The 18,554-nt window shown below is 33.0% G+C and overlaps 1 protein-coding gene across 1 annotated transcript in view; it reads right to left on the bottom strand.

The window, feature by feature from the left end:
* HSPA4L (heat shock protein family A (Hsp70) member 4 like) overlaps positions 1-18,554 on the bottom strand; it is a 53,700-nt gene that overhangs the window by 17,973 nt on the left and 17,173 nt on the right. The window contains exons 5-15 of the mRNA XM_061142319.1: positions 17,376-17,498; positions 14,773-14,872; positions 14,306-14,439; positions 12,346-12,590; positions 12,130-12,206; positions 11,323-11,474; positions 10,753-10,859; positions 9,209-9,342; positions 7,185-7,384; positions 2,996-3,094; positions 1,053-1,190 (exon numbers count right to left, since the gene is read on the bottom strand). Of these exons, the coding sequence (XP_060998302.1) occupies positions 1,053-1,190; positions 2,996-3,094; positions 7,185-7,384; positions 9,209-9,342; positions 10,753-10,859; positions 11,323-11,474; positions 12,130-12,206; positions 12,346-12,590; positions 14,306-14,439; positions 14,773-14,872; positions 17,376-17,498 (1,509 nt within the window). The remainder of the gene's footprint in view (positions 1-1,052; positions 1,191-2,995; positions 3,095-7,184; positions 7,385-9,208; positions 9,343-10,752; positions 10,860-11,322; positions 11,475-12,129; positions 12,207-12,345; positions 12,591-14,305; positions 14,440-14,772; positions 14,873-17,375; positions 17,499-18,554) is intronic.

The raw sequence follows: 18,554 nt of genomic DNA, 5'->3' as shown, positions 1-18,554 counted from the left end.
TCTCCACACTGTTTTCCATAGTGGCTGTACTAGTTTGCATTCCCACCAACAGTGTAAGAGGGTTCCCTTTTCTCCACACCCTCTCCAGCATTTATTGCTTGTAGACTTTTGGATAGCAGCCATCCTGACTGGCGTGTAATGGTACCTCATTGTGGTTTTGATTTGCATTTCTCTAATAATGAGTGAGGTTGAGCATCTTTTCATGTGTTTGTTAGCCATCTGTATGTCTTCTTTGGAGAAATGTCTGTTTAGTTCTTTGGCCCATTTTTTGATTGGGTCATTTCCGTGTTCATGGATTGGAAGAATCAATATTGTCAAAATGGCTATTCTACCCAAAGCAATCTATAGATTCAATGCAATCCCTATCAAGCTACCAACGGTATTTTTCACAGAACTAGACCAAAGAATTTCACAATTTGTATGGAAATACAAAAAACCTCGAATAGCCAAAGTTATCTTGAGAAAGAAGAATGGAACTGGAGGAATCAACCTGCCTGACTTCAGACTCTACTACAAAGCCACAGTCATCAAGACAGTATGCTACTGGCACAAAGACAGAAATATAGATCAATGGAACAGAATAGAAAGCCCAGAGATAAAGCCACGAACCTATGGACACCTTATCTTTGACAAAGGAGGCAAGGATATACAATGGAAAAAAGACAACCTCTTTAACAAGTGGTGCTGGGAAAACTGGTCAACCACTTGTAAAAGAATGAAACTAGAACACTTTCTAACACCATACACAAAAATAAACTCAAAATGGATTAAAGATCTAAATGTAAGACCAGAACATAGGCAAAACCCTCTCCGACATAAATCACAGCAAGATCCTCTATGACCCACCTCCCAGAATATTGGAAATAAAAGCAAAACTAAACAAATGGGACCTAATGAAACTTAAAAGCTTTTGCTCTACAAAGGAAACTATAAGTAAGGTGAAAAGACAGCCCTCAGATTGGGAGAAAATAATAGCAAATGAAGAAACAGACAAAGGATTAATCTCAAAAATATACAAGCAACTCCTGCAGCTCAATTCCAGAAAAATATACCTCATTTTCAATGTAGCTGTTGAGAAGATCTTGGCCCAGTTGTCTACACAGGCTACTCTGGATGGGTAGATCAATACTCTTGACTTTTCCTTTTTTAATGTTCTGGTTCAGTCGTTCTTGTTTCTCTGAGAAAGCAGACTGCAAAAGAAATGCAAGAGAAGTATAAGTTTCTCTAGCTTAAAAATAGATTTAAGAGACTGATTTCAGATGAAACAAAGTAAAATCAAAACTATTATCTTAAAAATATATTATTTTTAATATAAATATAATTTAATATAAATATAAATTTAAATTATAATATATAAATTTAATATAGATTTATAAATTTATATAATTTATAAAATTTATAACATAAATTTAATATAAATATATCTTTAAAATATTATCTTAAAAATATTATTTTAATACTGATAGTATTTTACACTCTTGTATACACTAAATCATTCTACATAAAAAATCCTGGGCTGGGAAACAAACTGAAACCACAATGAAATACCATTTCCTACCCACTAGGATGACTTATAATGAAAAAAAAAAAGAGGAAAATAAGAGATGGTGAATATATAGAGAAATTGGAATCCTTATACATTGTTGACAAGATAGAAAAATATGACAGCCATTTTGGAAAACAGGCAGTTCCTCAAATTGTAAACATAGAGATATCATATGACCCAGCAATTCCATTCCTGGGTATGAGCCCAAGAAAAATAAAAATATACATCCACATAAAACCTGTATATGGTTGTTCAAAACAGCATTATTCATAAAAGTCAAGTGGTAGAAAAAAATCCAAGAGTCCATTAGTTGATGAATAAATATTTGTGGTATCCATCTGTATGATACAATATTACTCAACCATAAAGGGGAATGAAGTACTGATATATCCTACAACCTGGATAAACCTTGAAAATATGCTTAGCAAAAAGAAGCCAGTCATTAAAGGATCACATACTGTATTGCTGTATTTATAGGAAATGTCTAGAACAGGCAAGTCTATAATTCAAAAATATTAGTGGCTGACTAGGGCTGGCAGGGGGAGGGTTGGGGGCGGAAATAAAGAGTTACTGCTAATGGGTACAGGGCTTCTTTTTGGAGTTGTAAAATTGTGATAATGATTACATAACTTAGTACATTAACAACCTTTGAATTGCACTCTTAAATGGGAGAATTGCATGATATATAAATTGTCTCAATAGAGCTGTTGAATAAAGACAAAACACTGAATAAAACAAAAAATTCAGAAAAATAGCTTTCAGGTTTTATATTACTTGAGAAACTAGGACTTAAAATCGAGTCTTTACAGCCTTTGGAAAAAAAATCTATACAAACCATCACAGATTAAATTCTGTTCAGGTTAGAAAAATCTGTCAAAGATGATAGTTTAGAGCTGGAGCCAGCCATATTCATCTGGGTGGTTGGTGCAGGGTATTTCTCCCTTCTCTTTTATCAGCACTCATTTTCTCAGTAAGATAATGACTCTTAATAATAAGAGCCATTTATCCTTTAAATTTTACTTCCAAAAATATAATTTTTGCACTAAGAATGCTTTATGATTTGCAGCATGCACCACAGAGTGGTTAATTTTGAGGTGCTGCATTATTGCTAATTTAAGTTTTCTTCATTTGTCCTATTTCTAGTTTCTATTTTCTGAGATTTTAAGATTTTTAATGAGAAAAAAAAGTTAATGAAAAGACACAAAAAGACACAGCCACAGTAATAGTATACTGGTTTCCCTAGTGGCTGATGGTAAAGAACCTGCTTGCAATGCAGGAGACCCGGGTTCAACCCCTGGGTCAGAAAGATCCCCTGGAGAAGGAAATGGCAACCCACTCCCGTATTCTTGGCTAGAAAATCCCATGGACAGAGGAGCGGCAAGCTACTATCCATGGTATTGCAGAGTTGGACACGACTGAGCGATTAAGCACAGTAATAGTAGAACAAACCTTTGTTTTGGTTCCTGTATGGTCAATTTCTTCCTCTGGAGTGTGTTCAGCATGACATTTTTGATGACCTCCTTCTTCTTGGTCAACCTGCATTTTATCCTGCAAAGAAAATGAGTAACTGACAATATCTCTAGTCCCTTTTTCTTTCTTTTTTCTGTTTTTGGTAATGAACAGCATCTTAGAGTTCAAGCCTGTTTTCACATGTGTGAAGATGGTAAAGTAGAAACTCACTGTTTCTGAAATGGGAGTAACTATTAATATAAATACTCAGGTTGACAGTAAGTAAAATGAAAAGAGCTATTTGATGCTATGAAAATAAATCTTGTTTTTCACCTGTGACCAAATAACTGCAAATAAATGGAAATTGTTCTTAAGTCAAATTCACAAACCAAGATTGACCAAAAAAAAGAATGTTAAACTTGACACAAAAAATGTTCATAAAGAACTTAATGTGGGAAAATAAACTGAAAAAGATATAAAATTTATGTATTACAGATAAATTCAATTGTATTTTTAAAATCTAGGAAAATACCCAAATACATTAAAACTGTCAAAGTAGATGTCTCTGAATTATCAAACGTAAACTTTTAAGTTTTTTTTTTTTAATCTAAAAGACAAATTTCCAACCCATAAGACTGCCAAAATGGACTCCCAACTTGGCAAAAAAATCACAAGTATTAGGTTTTTCTGGTCTTCCTTAATCTTACCCACCACTATCCTCCTAAAAGGAAGTTTGGCACTCAGGAATCAGGATAATTTAAGTGTTCAGATATACATGGAGTTAAGCATTATTACATATAATGTCCATAAAGTTATCTTGCCTAATGCTTATTTGTGCCAAAGAGAAAAACATGTTAGAAGACAACTTAAAGCAGTGTTCTTTGTTAAGTCAAGAACTGAAATTCCATCCCCACTGCTCCCTGTCCTATCACCTGCCAACTATGTAATTTTCCCAACCTTATGATGGAGAAGAGGTGAAAAAAGTGTTATAGTGCCATGTCGGGGTAATGTAGATAGACAACAGATACATTATTAACTATTTCATGTAATACTAAGAAAACAATGTTGCTAGTTAAGGCCAAAATACTTCATCACTTGGCATTTTAAATTTAGTACTTATATATATTCCTGTCTCTAAAAAAAATGTAAATCAATCAATATGTTAAGGTATTTCTAAAACTTTTTCACATGCATAACCCAACTCATCTAAATCACATAATTCAGTTAATGATGTCTGAATTGTTCTATACATATTTGTCCTCTGTGCTATCAACAGCATTAGTGGCCCAGCCATTTGTTTAAAAATTGCTCCAGTATCATCTCTAAGTTTTCTTATAAGCCACTGATACCTACTCTACAAATTTTATGATTTTTTTTTCTGTATTTTACCAGAAGGAATCAGTAGATTATTTTTAGACAACAACCAAGACTAATATTCCTTTCGTGAATGGTCCTTATACAATTTAATGTCAAGGGGGTGCAACTGCCAACTCATGCCATGAGGAGTAATAATCAAGTTCATACATGTAAAGATGATGAGAACTTTTCATGATTATTGCCACACACAACAGTGAATGTAAAATATCATTTGCACAATCCATCCCAATTTCAGGTATATTAATAAGGGGGAACTTGTACATCTTAGTAGTTGATCTGAGAGTAATTTGGTAATCTTTTAAAATACTTATAAGAAGGTTCATAGGAATATTATGCCTAGTGGGAAAGTTAATGAAAGCGCCTCTAGAATTGGCTTCCTGATTTTAAGCTTCATGAGGGTTGAGACTGTTTTTCTATTCACTGCTATATCTAAACACAAAATTTAGGTACTTCTAGTTATTTGCCAAATAAATAAAAAGCACTTAAAAATAAAATCTAGTATTATCTAATCTGTCCTGTGATCTACCTTCTCAACCTCTTTTTCTTGTCACTCTCCCCTTTTCTATATCTTTTATTAAAAGGTATCCTCCCCTCAGGGCCTTTGTACTTGTTTTTCCCTTTGTCTGGACGCCTACCTACACCTGGCTCCTTACTCTGTCTTTTCATCTTTCACGCTAGCTTTCCTCTTCCCTCCTCACAGGTGACTGTCCTCATTACTTAATTTAGACTATGCATCTCCTACTATTAATTTCCTTTATATTTATATGATATCCTGTTACTTCTTGCCTGTCCTTTTCCATTAGAATGTAAGTGACAGACCTTCTTTATCCTGCTGACCACTGTATCTTCAGTGCCTAGAACAGTACCTGGTACATAACCTAAGTGGTCAACAGTTGAGGAACAGTTAAATTATGGTATGATAGTCTCTTTGATCCTTCACTGTGTAATGAAGCCTAAGTTGTGATGCCTTCCTAATATGTCCAGAAAGTAATAAATACCTAGAAGAAAAGTGTTCATTTTCTGAGACATCTTTTTACTGTTCTGAAGAAAAGCTGGCAATCTATGCTATGGTTTCTCAGGAAAATTGAAGATATCTTAATTTTTAATGAAAAAAATGAGGCCCATAAAATAATCTCTCATAAACTAACTTGCGTGCAAAGAAAAAAAACAACCAACCAACCCAGTGCTGCTCACTGATCCATACCTAGGTTTCACCTGCCAGCAATGCCAGCAATGTCAGCAACCAGGGAGCAGCAAAAACGACCTTACTGTCCTCTCATGTTCTCCTCTAAAGCTTAAATAATTGGCTTCCAGGGTCTACTTCAAATTTACTCACATTTTTTTTTGGGGGGGGGAAGGGAGAGACTGCTTAATAATAGTATTTAAACCTTAAGCTTTTAAACTTCTTGATACAGAATTAAAGAAAAAAGTCCTAGAGAGAAACACTAAGCAAGACAGCACACAGGATGTTATCTACACGGCAGAAAACAAGAATAAGGAAATAAATTACAATTTATTCAACATGGATTATATCGGCTAAGGTAGAGACTTAAAAGGAGATGATAAATGTGAATGTGCTCTCCAACAATGCTAACTATATGACCCATAATGTCAGTTACCTTTTTTTTGTCCCTTGATTATATAAATTACAGAAGATATGCTCAGGAACATCTCCCTCAACTGGAAGAAATACTTTCTATGGAACACCAAGTACCTGGAAATATTCTCTAGTAAGCCAAAAACACTCTTGTAAGCAAGTCAATCTCTGAGTGCCCAAAGCAGATGCTATAAATTCATGCATTTTATACACAGGTGAGTTTTTTAAGTACACATTCAGAAGTCATCCTAAAGGGCTGGCTAACTGGATTTCAAGCCCACATACAAATAGAAGCAGCATATAAAACATGCGAGAGGTAGATAATGGGTGCCACAATCTCCTTGTTTTTAGTGCCCAGGATTCACTAACATCACACAGAGAAAACTCAAGGTCTAAAACATTACACAGAGACTTTTTAGAAAAAGAGGTGAAGAAGTCAAACAGCTGTAAAAGAACTTATTCCAAAAAGCATACAGAATGCTTTCAATTTTAGTAAAACTAAATCTTAATGGATTAAATTTACACATCTACCATAGTTGTTGTAAATCATAATTAAGAAAATTAACTTTTCAACTTATTATTCTTACGTTTATTTATGAAACTTGACTATCTTTACTAACATATTAGGACAGTATTTCCTTCTCCTTAATTCAAGGAAGGGAGGATGTAACAGGAAAATAATACATGTGAAGAAAAATGAAAGAAAATGCCATGGTTCTTAAATGAAGTAGCAGCAGAATTCTCATCATTTTGAAAGAAAAGATTTTACAGTAATTTTTAGTGAAAACAGACAAAAACACAACTTTTAAAAATGGGAGAAACCATCTTGAAATTTAAAATGTTAAAATCTACTCTTAACATGCACAAATATATGAAAAATCTAGGGCAGACCTCCAATTATGGTTTGAAAAAAATCCAACCAAAGTCTTTAAAATAACTTACAAATACTATACATAAAAAGAAGAAAACTTTATGTAATGGAATACAATCACTTTCTCTTAAGACTCTTTCACTGACGCTAAGCCAATGCAACATTAGAGTCACATTAACTCTTTGATAAAGAAACTATCAAGAATCTATTGCAATGTTACTGAATGTACAGCACATTTTTCTCTTCAGACAGAACTGAGTGACTGAACACACACACACACAGTTATAATTAAGTCACTGTATATATTATTAGAGGAGCCTTTTAAAAATAGAATTTGTACATACCACATCATCTTTGCTTTCATTCTTAAAAGAAGTTTCTGTCTCCATAGGAACATCACTGTGATCCCCTTCTATATTTTGCTTCTCAATTACAGATGCACTAGCCACACTGAAGATTCCATGGATATTAATACGAACTTTAACCTTAACTTTGGAACTATCACCATCAGATTGTGGGAAAACATTCTGAATGGTAAAGTTCCCTTAAGGAAAAAAGAACTTTGATCAGAACATAGGCCTCAGATTAACTCATTCAATTCATTCATTCAATAATTTTACTATCATTTTCACATGTTGGCCAAAAAAGAAAAATTTTTTATCATCATATTCTGATTATTGTGGGGCATGCATTTCCACCAATCACCTTTTTTTAATATAATAAACCTGGTATAAATAAAAACTCAAAAGGTTGTAAAGCAATTGTCCTTCAACTAAAAATAAATTTTAAAAAAATGACTCAAAAGGTTAAACCACCTGCCCCAAGTCATCAGTGACAGGAAAAAGGAGAGTTAAAGATCTTAATCAAGGACAATCTGACTGAAGGCAATATCACTTTTAAGTTTTACAATATTGCCACACTAAAACCAAAATAGCAAAATTCAATTTCCGAACTTTAAAACCAAATACATATTACCTGTTTGTTATAAACTGTGCAAATCATTATCATCTTGGTAATTCACAAAGCAATTTAAATTTTCTTTTCCTGGAACTTGCCTATAGCAAAATTGCTAAGCTATACAGTCACTACTACCTACTAAGTTTACATTACTTTTCTCACTTTAAGAAATCTGGCGTTTTAGGGCTTCTTTGGTGGCTCAGTGGTAAAGAATTCCACCTGCCAATGCAGAGGACATGGGTTTGATACCTGCTCTGGGGCGATCCCAGTAAGAAAAAAAGAAATCTGATATTTTACTTTTTAGAAAAAAACCTCAAATATATAATGTTATCCATGGTAAAGAGAGAAAACTAGGCAGAAAAGTTGTATATAAAATTCTGGTTTTTATAGGTTGAATTGTGACTGCCCCTCTTGCCCCAATGCATATGTTGAAGGCCTACTCTCTAGTAACCTCAGGAAGTGACCTTATTTGGAGACAGGGTCTTTACAAAGTAATCAAGTTAAAGTGAAGTTATTGGGTAGGCTCTAATTCAATGACTTGGTGTCCTTATTTGGAGACGGATACACATAAGAGGAGAAGGACACATAAGCATGATGATGGCCATCTATGAACCAAAGACAAACGCCTGGAATGGATCCTTTCCTCACAGCCCTCAGAAGGAATCAATCCCACCAACACCTTAATTTTGAATGTTCCAGTCTCCAGAACTGTGAGACAGTATATTTCTATTGTTGAAATATCTAGTTTGTGGTGCTTTGTTACAGAAGCCCTAGAAAACGAATACCATTTTCAATAGTTACTTCTACTGTTTTAAATAGTGTACTTGAAATATTAATACTGTCCTCATTTTAATCTATCAAGAAAAGTAGCACATATAGAAAATTTTAAAATTTTATATTCTTTTAAATGATACAAATCATACTTTTTTTGTATCTTCTAAGAAGATAACTCAGCTGAAATGGATATTAGTCTCCTAGTTCCACTTTCGTATTAATCCAGTAGTACTCATTCTATCTGCTGCCCATGGGTCAAACCAGTAATACTCATTCTAGTTGTTGCCAGTATGTCGAACACGAGTTTAAAGTCACAATATGTAGTCAGTCGGACAGCACTGACTACATATTCAAGTTTACTGATTAGTTTTTTCATTAAAAAATAACCCTCATCCAACCTCTCAAGCCAATTACAGAGCATTTTAAATATAGATGTTAAAATGAATTAAAAATATTCAAACCTGCTGTTATCTAGAAATGAAACTCTAAGCACCAAAAAGTGCATGTTTAGAAAAAAGTATGACTATCTTCGTTTAAAAATCCAGCGCTGGGTTAGCTGAAATGTTAATTTGTTTTCTTGATTCAAATACTGTAAGAAGATAAATTTTATGGAAAAAAAAATTGGGAGTTTTCTTACCAATTCTTGGATCTGGATAAGGCACTTCATGTAAATTAGTATAAAATGCTTCTAGTTCAAATGGTTCTTTCTTGTGGAAAGTAATGACTTTTGAGAATGGGGCAGGATGGTTCTTACAGAATACTTCGCATTCCCTAAAATGGAGTGGGAAAACAGTTAAACAGACAGCTTCCTACGAACCTAATGACAGAATCCATCTCGTTTTTAATTCATAAGCAGCAATTTTAAAGACCTCTGCACAAATGTTAAGAAAAAGAATGATTGGTTTTGCTACAAATAAACATACAATGAATTTTGACAGGTTTATATCTCAAAGTTTTAGAATGCCTGTCATAGTAACAGATAATTCTCTCCTACTAAAACGGAAAAAATTACTTGAGAGGAGGTATATTTTAAGGCCAATTTATAGGGAATTTTGTTGTTCACATCTGAGAACCAAATTCTGTCGATTAGTTTCCAAAACACTTATCTTATGTAACCCTTTTTATTCTAGCTCCCTTAAAAACACTTTTAATTGGAAATAATCTCAAACTCATAGAAAGGTGCAAAAATAAAACAAGGATAAGGAACACCTGTATATCTTTTACCTAAATTTGTTACTGTTTTAACCCATTTATTTCATCATTTTGAGTACACACACACACTGCTGTATGTGTACATTTTTTTCTGAACAAGCTGTGGGTGTTACATACATGATGGCTCTTCACCTAAAAATTTTTAAAGGTATTCTTCCTAACAGGGACATTCTCTAATATAACCATAGTACAGCCATCAACTTTATAAACTTCAATACTTTAATCTATAAGCCAAATTCCAAGTTTTTCAGTTGATGTAACTAAATGCTCTTTATAGTATTTTCTCTTCTCTAGTACAGGAAGCTTTAAAAGCTACAAAAGCAATTCCTATTTTTTAAACAGTATAACAGAAATGACTTATAACTACTGTTTATAGTGACCCAGAAACTCACTCTTTATTATTATGTATACCATCATCTGGAGAAGGCAATGGCAACCCACTCCACTACTCTTGCCTGGAAAATCCCATGGACGGAAGAACCTGGTGGGCTGCAGTCCATGGGGTCGCCATGAGTTGGGCACAATTGAGCGACTTTACTTTCACATTTCACTTTCCTGCATTGGAGAAGGAAATGGTAACCCACTCCAGTGTTCTTGTCTGGAGACTCACAGAGACAGGGGAGTCTGGTGGGCTGCTGTCTATGGGCCGCACAGAGTTGGACACGACTGAAGCGACTTAGCAGCAGTAGCTGCTATCCACGGAATTTTCCAAGCAAGAATACTTTTTATATTTCTATACTATGATTTATATTTGAAACTGAAAATGTTTTACTTTTATAATAAAATATTAACTAAAAAGATGCCATTCATGGTTTACAGGTAAATTGTGTTTTTATATTCTCCTTGTTTCTAAAATACTATTTTAAAGTATTTGGCAAGTTTAAGGAGTATAAATTCCTCTAATTTAGAAAAGTAGGTTCAATTTCTTATTTATGATAAGCTCTAACCAAGGCTTTAAAAGTAACTTACCCAGTTCCATCTTCAAAAGAGGTCTTCCATCTTAATGTGATTGAATAGGGAACAATGTCTGTTATGGAAAATTCACGCACTTTAAATGCTGGTGAGAGAATCGCACACTGAAAATAAGAAGGACACCGTATTTAAATCAAAAACACCAAACATACCCCATGCTACCATGATTGCTTAACAAAGTTGCTATAATGAAACTGTTCCATTTAAAAAATTTCTGTGTTTTTGGTAATAACTAGGTAAAATTTTAAAGTGTCAGAGCATTCTTTCTGTAACTTTACAAAAACGGATGTAAAATATTTTTTAATCTCAAAAAAATAATTTTAAATGGGAATAATCATAAGAATTCATAAAATAAGTGCCTTTCAGTGTAATTACTGACATACAGTCCTATGATAGTTTAAAAACAAATGGGATAGACATAACCTTTATTTATCAGGAATAATTTCAATTTAATTTTAGCTTATTGTTGAGTGGTTGGACCAGATAATAAAAAGTTCTTTGAGGCCTATCACCGTATTTCTGGCAAAATATACATTCTAAAATTTAAAAAAAGATTAATAATCACACCTGTAATGCACATCCTCTTGCAACAGCTTCATCAGCATTTAGTGTGGTACTTATGTCTTTAAGAAAGAATTTAGTGATTTGCTCTTTCACAGCAGGAATTCGTGTTGCTCCCCCTACAATTTCTATACTACTTATGTCTTCACGTTGTAAGTCTGGAAAACAAAATGTTTCAAAAATTAAGACAGTCTTTATAAAAAATGGGAACAGTAGACTCTGGAAAGTACTTTTTTAAAAAAATGAATTTTTTAATTTACTCAAAACAAGGCAGAACAAAAAGAAAATAAAAATAAATTTGGAAAAAAGCAAAATTTAATAGATATTAATTGTCCACACATCAGGCACTGTACTTGGTCCAGATGATGAAGTGACCACAAAACAGACAAGCACCTCATGGACTTTAAGGAAACTGTTCAGAGTCCTTCATTCTTTCTAACTTCTACCTCACAAATCCCCATAGGAACTAGTTTTTAATTGATCACGAAAAACCTTAACAAAAAACAGTCATGTTCTCACTTCTACTTCTGATCAATCTTTAAAAACTTACTTATAAAAATACCTTAAAATATAATTAGCATTAGTTTTATGATGTAAACAGTATGGGCCAGGACGAGTTCTCATAAACTCTGATGTCTAGTGGCCCTTGTCTTATGAATAAAGAATGAGTTATAAACTCCTTCTCTAAAATAAGAAATACTAATCTTCAAAAAAAAAAAACACATGAATTTTTTATTGCTTTTACAATTTTCTACCCCATTAAAGTAATACCATGGTACACTTTCCATGGTTAGTTCAGTAACTTTCACTTACTAGCTTGTTCCATTACTGCTTTTAATGGTGGTTCAACTCTGGCTAAGAGGGAAGCACATAATTGTTCAAATTGAGCCCTGTGGGAAATGAAATAAAAGTCATTATTTGGGGGTATAAAAATTGAGCATATCTTCTGAAATAACAGAATGAAAAAAATTAGACATGATCCAAACATAAAATGAGGAAACACTTTTCAGTTGAAAACATACATAGTACCTGTTCATTTTACTAGAAACATCAAGGTCATTCATGAAACACTCAATGTTCAGTGGAAGATCTGATGCATTTGCACTCATTAGCTTCTTTAGTTTTTCACATTCCTGATATAAACGCAACAAGGCCCGAGAGTTTTCTTTGACATTTATCTTATATTTTGTCTTGAACTCTTCACAGAAGTAGTCTACTAAAACCTCATCAAAGTTCCTGCCACCCAAATATGGATCAAAGGTAGTAGACAAGACCTGTTTAATTGAAAAACCAGAACTGAATTTTCAGAAATATTACATGCTTTTAAGACCTAAACCGCCCTGAGAAAGCCTTTTAAAATTCAAAGAACTTGTCAAAAATCATAGGCATGCCAAATTTGGAATCACTTATATTAATTATCATATTTAGCCAACATATTTATCCATTCTGAATTATCTGCTTTATAGATCTATATACCTATGTGAGAGAGTAACTTTAATCCTGAGATAGTTAAGTTGCAATGACTAAAAATTCATTATCTCACATCCTTTGGTTCTACAACAGCATTGAACAGACTGGCCAAAAACCAAGTTTAAGAGAGCAAAGAAAGAGTCCTAAGTATGTAACCAAAGACGAAACAGCCAAGAGGAGCCAATCCAAAGATTAAATATAAAATATTTTAATTGATCAAACATGGAACTCTGCTCAGTGTTATGTGATAGCCTGGGTGGGAGAGGAGTTTGAGGGAGAAATGATAAATATTTATGTATGGCTGAGTCCCTTCAGTGTTCACCCAAAACTATCACAACATTATTAATTGGCTATACTCCAATATAAAATAAAAAGTGCTTTAAAAAAATTTTTTTTAATATTTTACAAATTTACAAATCAAGAATTGCTGCCCCCATTCCCCTAAAAAGCCAGACTATTTTTATAAACATATAGAAGGAACAAAAGAGCATGTAAGGAACCAAAAAATAAAATTAAAAAAAAATGAAGAGGAGAGACAAGAATTTAATAAGCTTGTTGAACAACTGGCCTCAGCTAAGCAGTCTAATAGAAAAGGAGCAGAAAAGTCACACACTTCAATGATATAGCTCTTGAAAACCATAGAGCCAAGATATTTAGTCTATCTCCCTGTGGCAGAGGGTAAAAATAACTAGTTATAATAGTTACTGCCAGAAAGTAGAGCTCCACATGGTGTGATTCAGCCTTTTTCATAAAGATGGGTGGTGGAATAGTGGTAAACATCAGTAGGATGTGAGCATAGTCTGATTGGGATATCATCCCACAGATTAACATGGAGAATCAATGGACAGATTCCTATATTCACTATGAGTAATTTCCCTTTAATTTTCTGATTACAAGGATGTTGATATAGTAATATAAACTTCAACACAAAAGGCTCTAAAAGGTTCTGGGTAACCCAAAGCATTTAATCTTCTGAGCAAATTCTATACATGTATATAATAGGGACAGAAAGTGTGTGTAAGTCTGGGTAAGATAATTAATGTAGAAATGAATATAAAACCAAACAAAGGCTATAAGAAGATAAGCGCGGAGAGGTAAACAACACCCACTGTAGAAAATTCTGATTAGGAATCCTGGATAGAAAGGTTTCTAAAGACAATGGGAATCATTTTAGAAAATGTTTCCTATGTACATTTATAAATATGTAATTTATGCTCCCTGATAGGTGACAAACACCCCAACACTAATAAAAAATACCTAACACACAATAACTGCAATATGGTGTTCCAAGTATCTTATAAACTTTAATTCATCTCATCCTCAAAAATTCTATGAGATACTTACTGATAATATCCTCAGGTGAGAAGCCTGAGAGTTGGAGAGGTTACATAACTTGCTCAAGGGTCACCGTTTTTAAGTGGCAGAACCAGGGTTTAAACCCACGCGTTAGGGCTCTCAGTTTAGTCTTACATGCTCTTAACCACTAAAATTAAATACAGCAAATCATCTATTTACTTACTTTAAGTTTTCCTTTGTTAAAAGCACAAACCGAGACCTGGTAGGCAGAATGTCCCATATCAATAAATATTACATTTCTTGGTTTCTCATCTAATGGAGGAAGATCCTGTTTATAAATTCCATATGCTAGTGCAACTATGCAAGAACAAAGAATGAGATTAACTCCAGGAAAGCAATTGCTTGGAAAACAATAAATAAGTAATGTTGATACTACATTTTAGTTAGCTTCAAAGTAAAATAGTTTTTGATAATTTGGCTAATGTTTTATTTTTTCTACCCTATAATGTTAATGACTCAAGAGTCAATGTAAGACATGTTTAATTTCTGCCAAAATGCTCTACTCCAAAATGATAAGCTTATAACATATCAGGACATAACAGTTATTAAAAAAATAAACGCTTTTACTAATTAGAAAAAAACTATAATAATATTTTAATGACAGTGATTTTCAAATTGCAAACTGCTCACCTGCAGTAGTTTCATTCATTAACCTTAAACAATTTAAACCTGCAACTTGGGCTGCAGCCATCACAGATCTTCTCTCAGCATCAGTGAAAAAGCTAGGAATCTGGTATTGTGAAACAATAATCAAGTGTATTAGTTCATTGTAATACATTATATTTAAACATTTCATCAACTGAAAATGAAAATAATTACACCAAAACTTATGTAAAGTAATAAATGGTGTTCCAATAAATGAGAAAAAAATACTGTTTTTTGTTTTAGGTTGTGCTTAGTCGCTCAGTTGTATGCGATTCTCTGTGACCCCATGGACTGTTGCCAGGCTCCTCCGATCATGGGGATTCTCCAGGCAAGAATACTGGAGTGGGTTGCCATGTCCCCTTCCAAGGGATCTTCCCAACACAGGGATTGAACCCAGATCTCCCGCATTGCAGGCAGATTATTGTCTGAAGTAAGTACCAGGGAAGCCCCCCCCACCTTTTTTTCTTTAAGGTTGGCAATTGCTAATAAGTTTTGACCTAAAGTATGAACACAAATTTAAAGCAATTAGTAAAATAGAGTAATACTGTAGAATTTCAAAAATATGTTCATCTAAATCCATCTCATGTTGGTCTATTCTATAAAAATACATATTTGTTTATATTTAATAATAAAACATTAACCCAAGAGTCTGTTAAAACGAGATTCGTTAAATATGTTATATCCACATAAAGAAATTTGATGTGGATGTTAGAAACAGATCGATCTGAACTGTCATGGAATAGTATCTTTATTACATTAAAAAAAAAAGGGGGGTGCACATATAGCATGATTTCATTTTTGTGTATATGTACTACTAGAAGAATATACTCCCAAATGTTTACAATGGTTATATTTCAAAGGGAGGGCAAACTATATTGCAGGGGACTTATGATGAGCATGTGTTTCTTTATAAATCACCAAAAAACATTATGTTTCTATTAAAAATAAATCCATAATTTAAAACATAATTAAGATTACATATACTTAGTATTATCAAAGTAAGAAGCACTTTCCTTTGGTCTACAGATTTATAAAAAACAGTACATTCATGTACAAAATGCTTTGGGGTTCTTCCAATTTCAAGTTAACTGCTTTCTGAATTTAGAAATTTCATTTAATAGATAATCACACTAAAAGAACTTGAATTTTGACAAGTCAGTATATCCTGATTTTGGTACTATTCTCCTGGTACAAATGTACATTATAAGCTATGATTCACTTAATATTCACTGAGAACTTATGTACCAGGTACTTTTTTTAGCCATTAGGGATAGGACAGTACATAAAACAGAGAAAAATTCCCCTTGTATAGCTCACATGGGCTTATTGCACTAATTACAAAGTTAATAGTGGCCAAGAAATTCACAATGCCATATTCTGATACTAATTTCTGATATAATTAACTAAATTCACTGAAGAGTTCATAATATTCTATTCTTCTGATGACATGAGGCTTGAACTTCTGTAGCCAAGTTTAACAGTACTAAGAATATATTCACATTTAGGTGACAACATACAACTTAAAACCTAGTTATCAATATATAGTGGGATCTCAAGAGATAAAAGGGTAAATGATTAAATGTGTTTTGTTAAGAATCCTTAAAAGACAGATCTTTTCTTTCTGAAAAATACTGCATGATCTAACCTATAGATGGAATCTGAAGAAGTCAAATTCATAGGATAGAATAAAATGGTGGTTACCAGGGATAGGAAAGTGGGGGAAATCAGAAGCCAATGGTCAAAGTGTATAAAATTTTATTTATGTAGAATAAGTTTTAGAAATCTAATGTTAGCAATGCTTACAGTTAATAATACTGTATTATATGCTGAAATTTGCTAAGAAAGTAGATCTCAGGTACTCTTGCCAAACAAACACAAAAAAGGTAACTATAGGAAATAGATTATTAATTTGTTTGACTACAGTGATCATTTTCATCATGTATATCAAAGCACCATGTTTTTTACCTTATATACAAACTATTTTTACCTTAAAAGCTCAAGTTGCTTTTTAAGGGGTTATAAACACATGCTGTGATTCATGGGGTCACAAAGAGTCGGACATGACTGAGCGACCAAACTGAACTGAACTGAAACATGTTTATTACACTGACTGTGATGATGTTTCACAGGTATATGCATATGTCAAAACTTGTATACACATGCATATGTATAGAAGTATACACGTTAAATACATCTAATTGATCATTTTTAAAAAAGAATATTTTCTTTCAGATACAGAATATACATACTCTCCAATTTCCAAGTGGGCATTTTCAACCTTTGATGTAAGTGTTAAGGTTCCCTGGAGCTGGGATGTTTAAGTACCACCTAGAAAGATTCTTAAGGGTAATGGCAGGTATAGCAATCACCAACTAATCACATACATTAATTTTTTTTTTTAAAGATTAGCTGATTATCACAATTAACTTATGGGAAACTCAATCCTGAACTTCACCAAATGAAATTTTTTAACATAAAAGTAAAAATTGGAGGTTATTTACTAGATAATGGAAGAAAAACATTTCAATATAACATTAATACACTGGAAAATATGATTCAAGAGTGTTCAGGACTGAAGTAAAACTTACTGAAATCACACAGTCAGCCACTGGTTTCTTCAAAGCATTTTCTGCAGTCTCTTTAAGCTTAGCCAACAGCATCCCAGTAACCTGCTCAATTGCAAAAGGTCTTTCTTCTTCTAGGTATCGCACCTGAAGCCCAAGTGGAGATATTTAATAAGAGTCATTTATTCATCTAGTATTTAATGAAAAAGGCAGAGTCCTTACGCAATGAACTTATATAGCAAAAAGATGGCTCTAGTATCATCATATATCATCTCTGAAGTTCCAGTGCCTTACCCATAGTATTACAACCAAAAAATCCTCAAGAGTGTCTTTACCTGCTCCAGATCCCCATCTCCCACAAAAGCAAGTTTTATCATTTACTATTCTTCTTGTAAACAAATAACAGGAAAGAGATCAAATTATCTTTCTTTTGGAAGTTAGAACTCTCCTTGGGTTTAAAATGAAAGCTTTAGTAATACAGTTTTATGAAAAGTAAATGAGAACACAGGAAAAAATTGTTATTTAAAAAAAAGAAACTTTATATACATTACTCCAAGGCTTCAGGGGATAATTAAACATTAGAGATGCATACACAGAATTTTTAAATCTTAAAAAATTACAATTTCATACACAGGTTTGACTAGCTTGAATTTAAGCACATAAAATGAAACTTTACAGTGCTTCTTGACCAAGGAATACTATGCTTTATTCAAATAAGCAAACTCTTTCATAATGACAATCGCAATATTTATAAGCAATACAAAGTTAACTTAGAACCCATAGAGTAACTACAGCTAATTTACAGAAGAAAAGGCTATGTCTTCCATTTCTGTATCCCCAAGAGCAAATAATTTTATACTAAAACACTGAACTCTGGAAGAGCTTTAAACAACTTCTCAGGCAGTACAATGTATGTATTTATTTAACTGTGTAAATATGAATAATGATATAAAATTTACTATGAAACAGACCTAAACTTGATATCCATTTGTTCCCAAATCAATTTACAGGTAAGTTCAAAACCAAGTATTACATGAAATTACATGAAGTTTAAACACAAGAAGAAATCAAGCACACCAAAATAAGGGAAAATGAATCAAGTACCATGTGTCTTAGTTTGATTATAGGAGGCACAACAATACAGAATTTTTTTGAAGAATATAAAAGTTAGATGAAATAAATATCAAACATATTCAAACAAAT

Source organism: Dama dama, chromosome 5 (assembly GCF_033118175.1).
Source record: "Dama dama isolate Ldn47 chromosome 5, ASM3311817v1, whole genome shotgun sequence".
Lineage (NCBI taxonomy): Eukaryota > Metazoa > Chordata > Mammalia > Artiodactyla > Cervidae > Dama > Dama dama.
The sequence above is the reverse complement of the archived record's forward strand: the minus strand, read 5'-3'. Positions and strand labels throughout refer to the sequence as shown.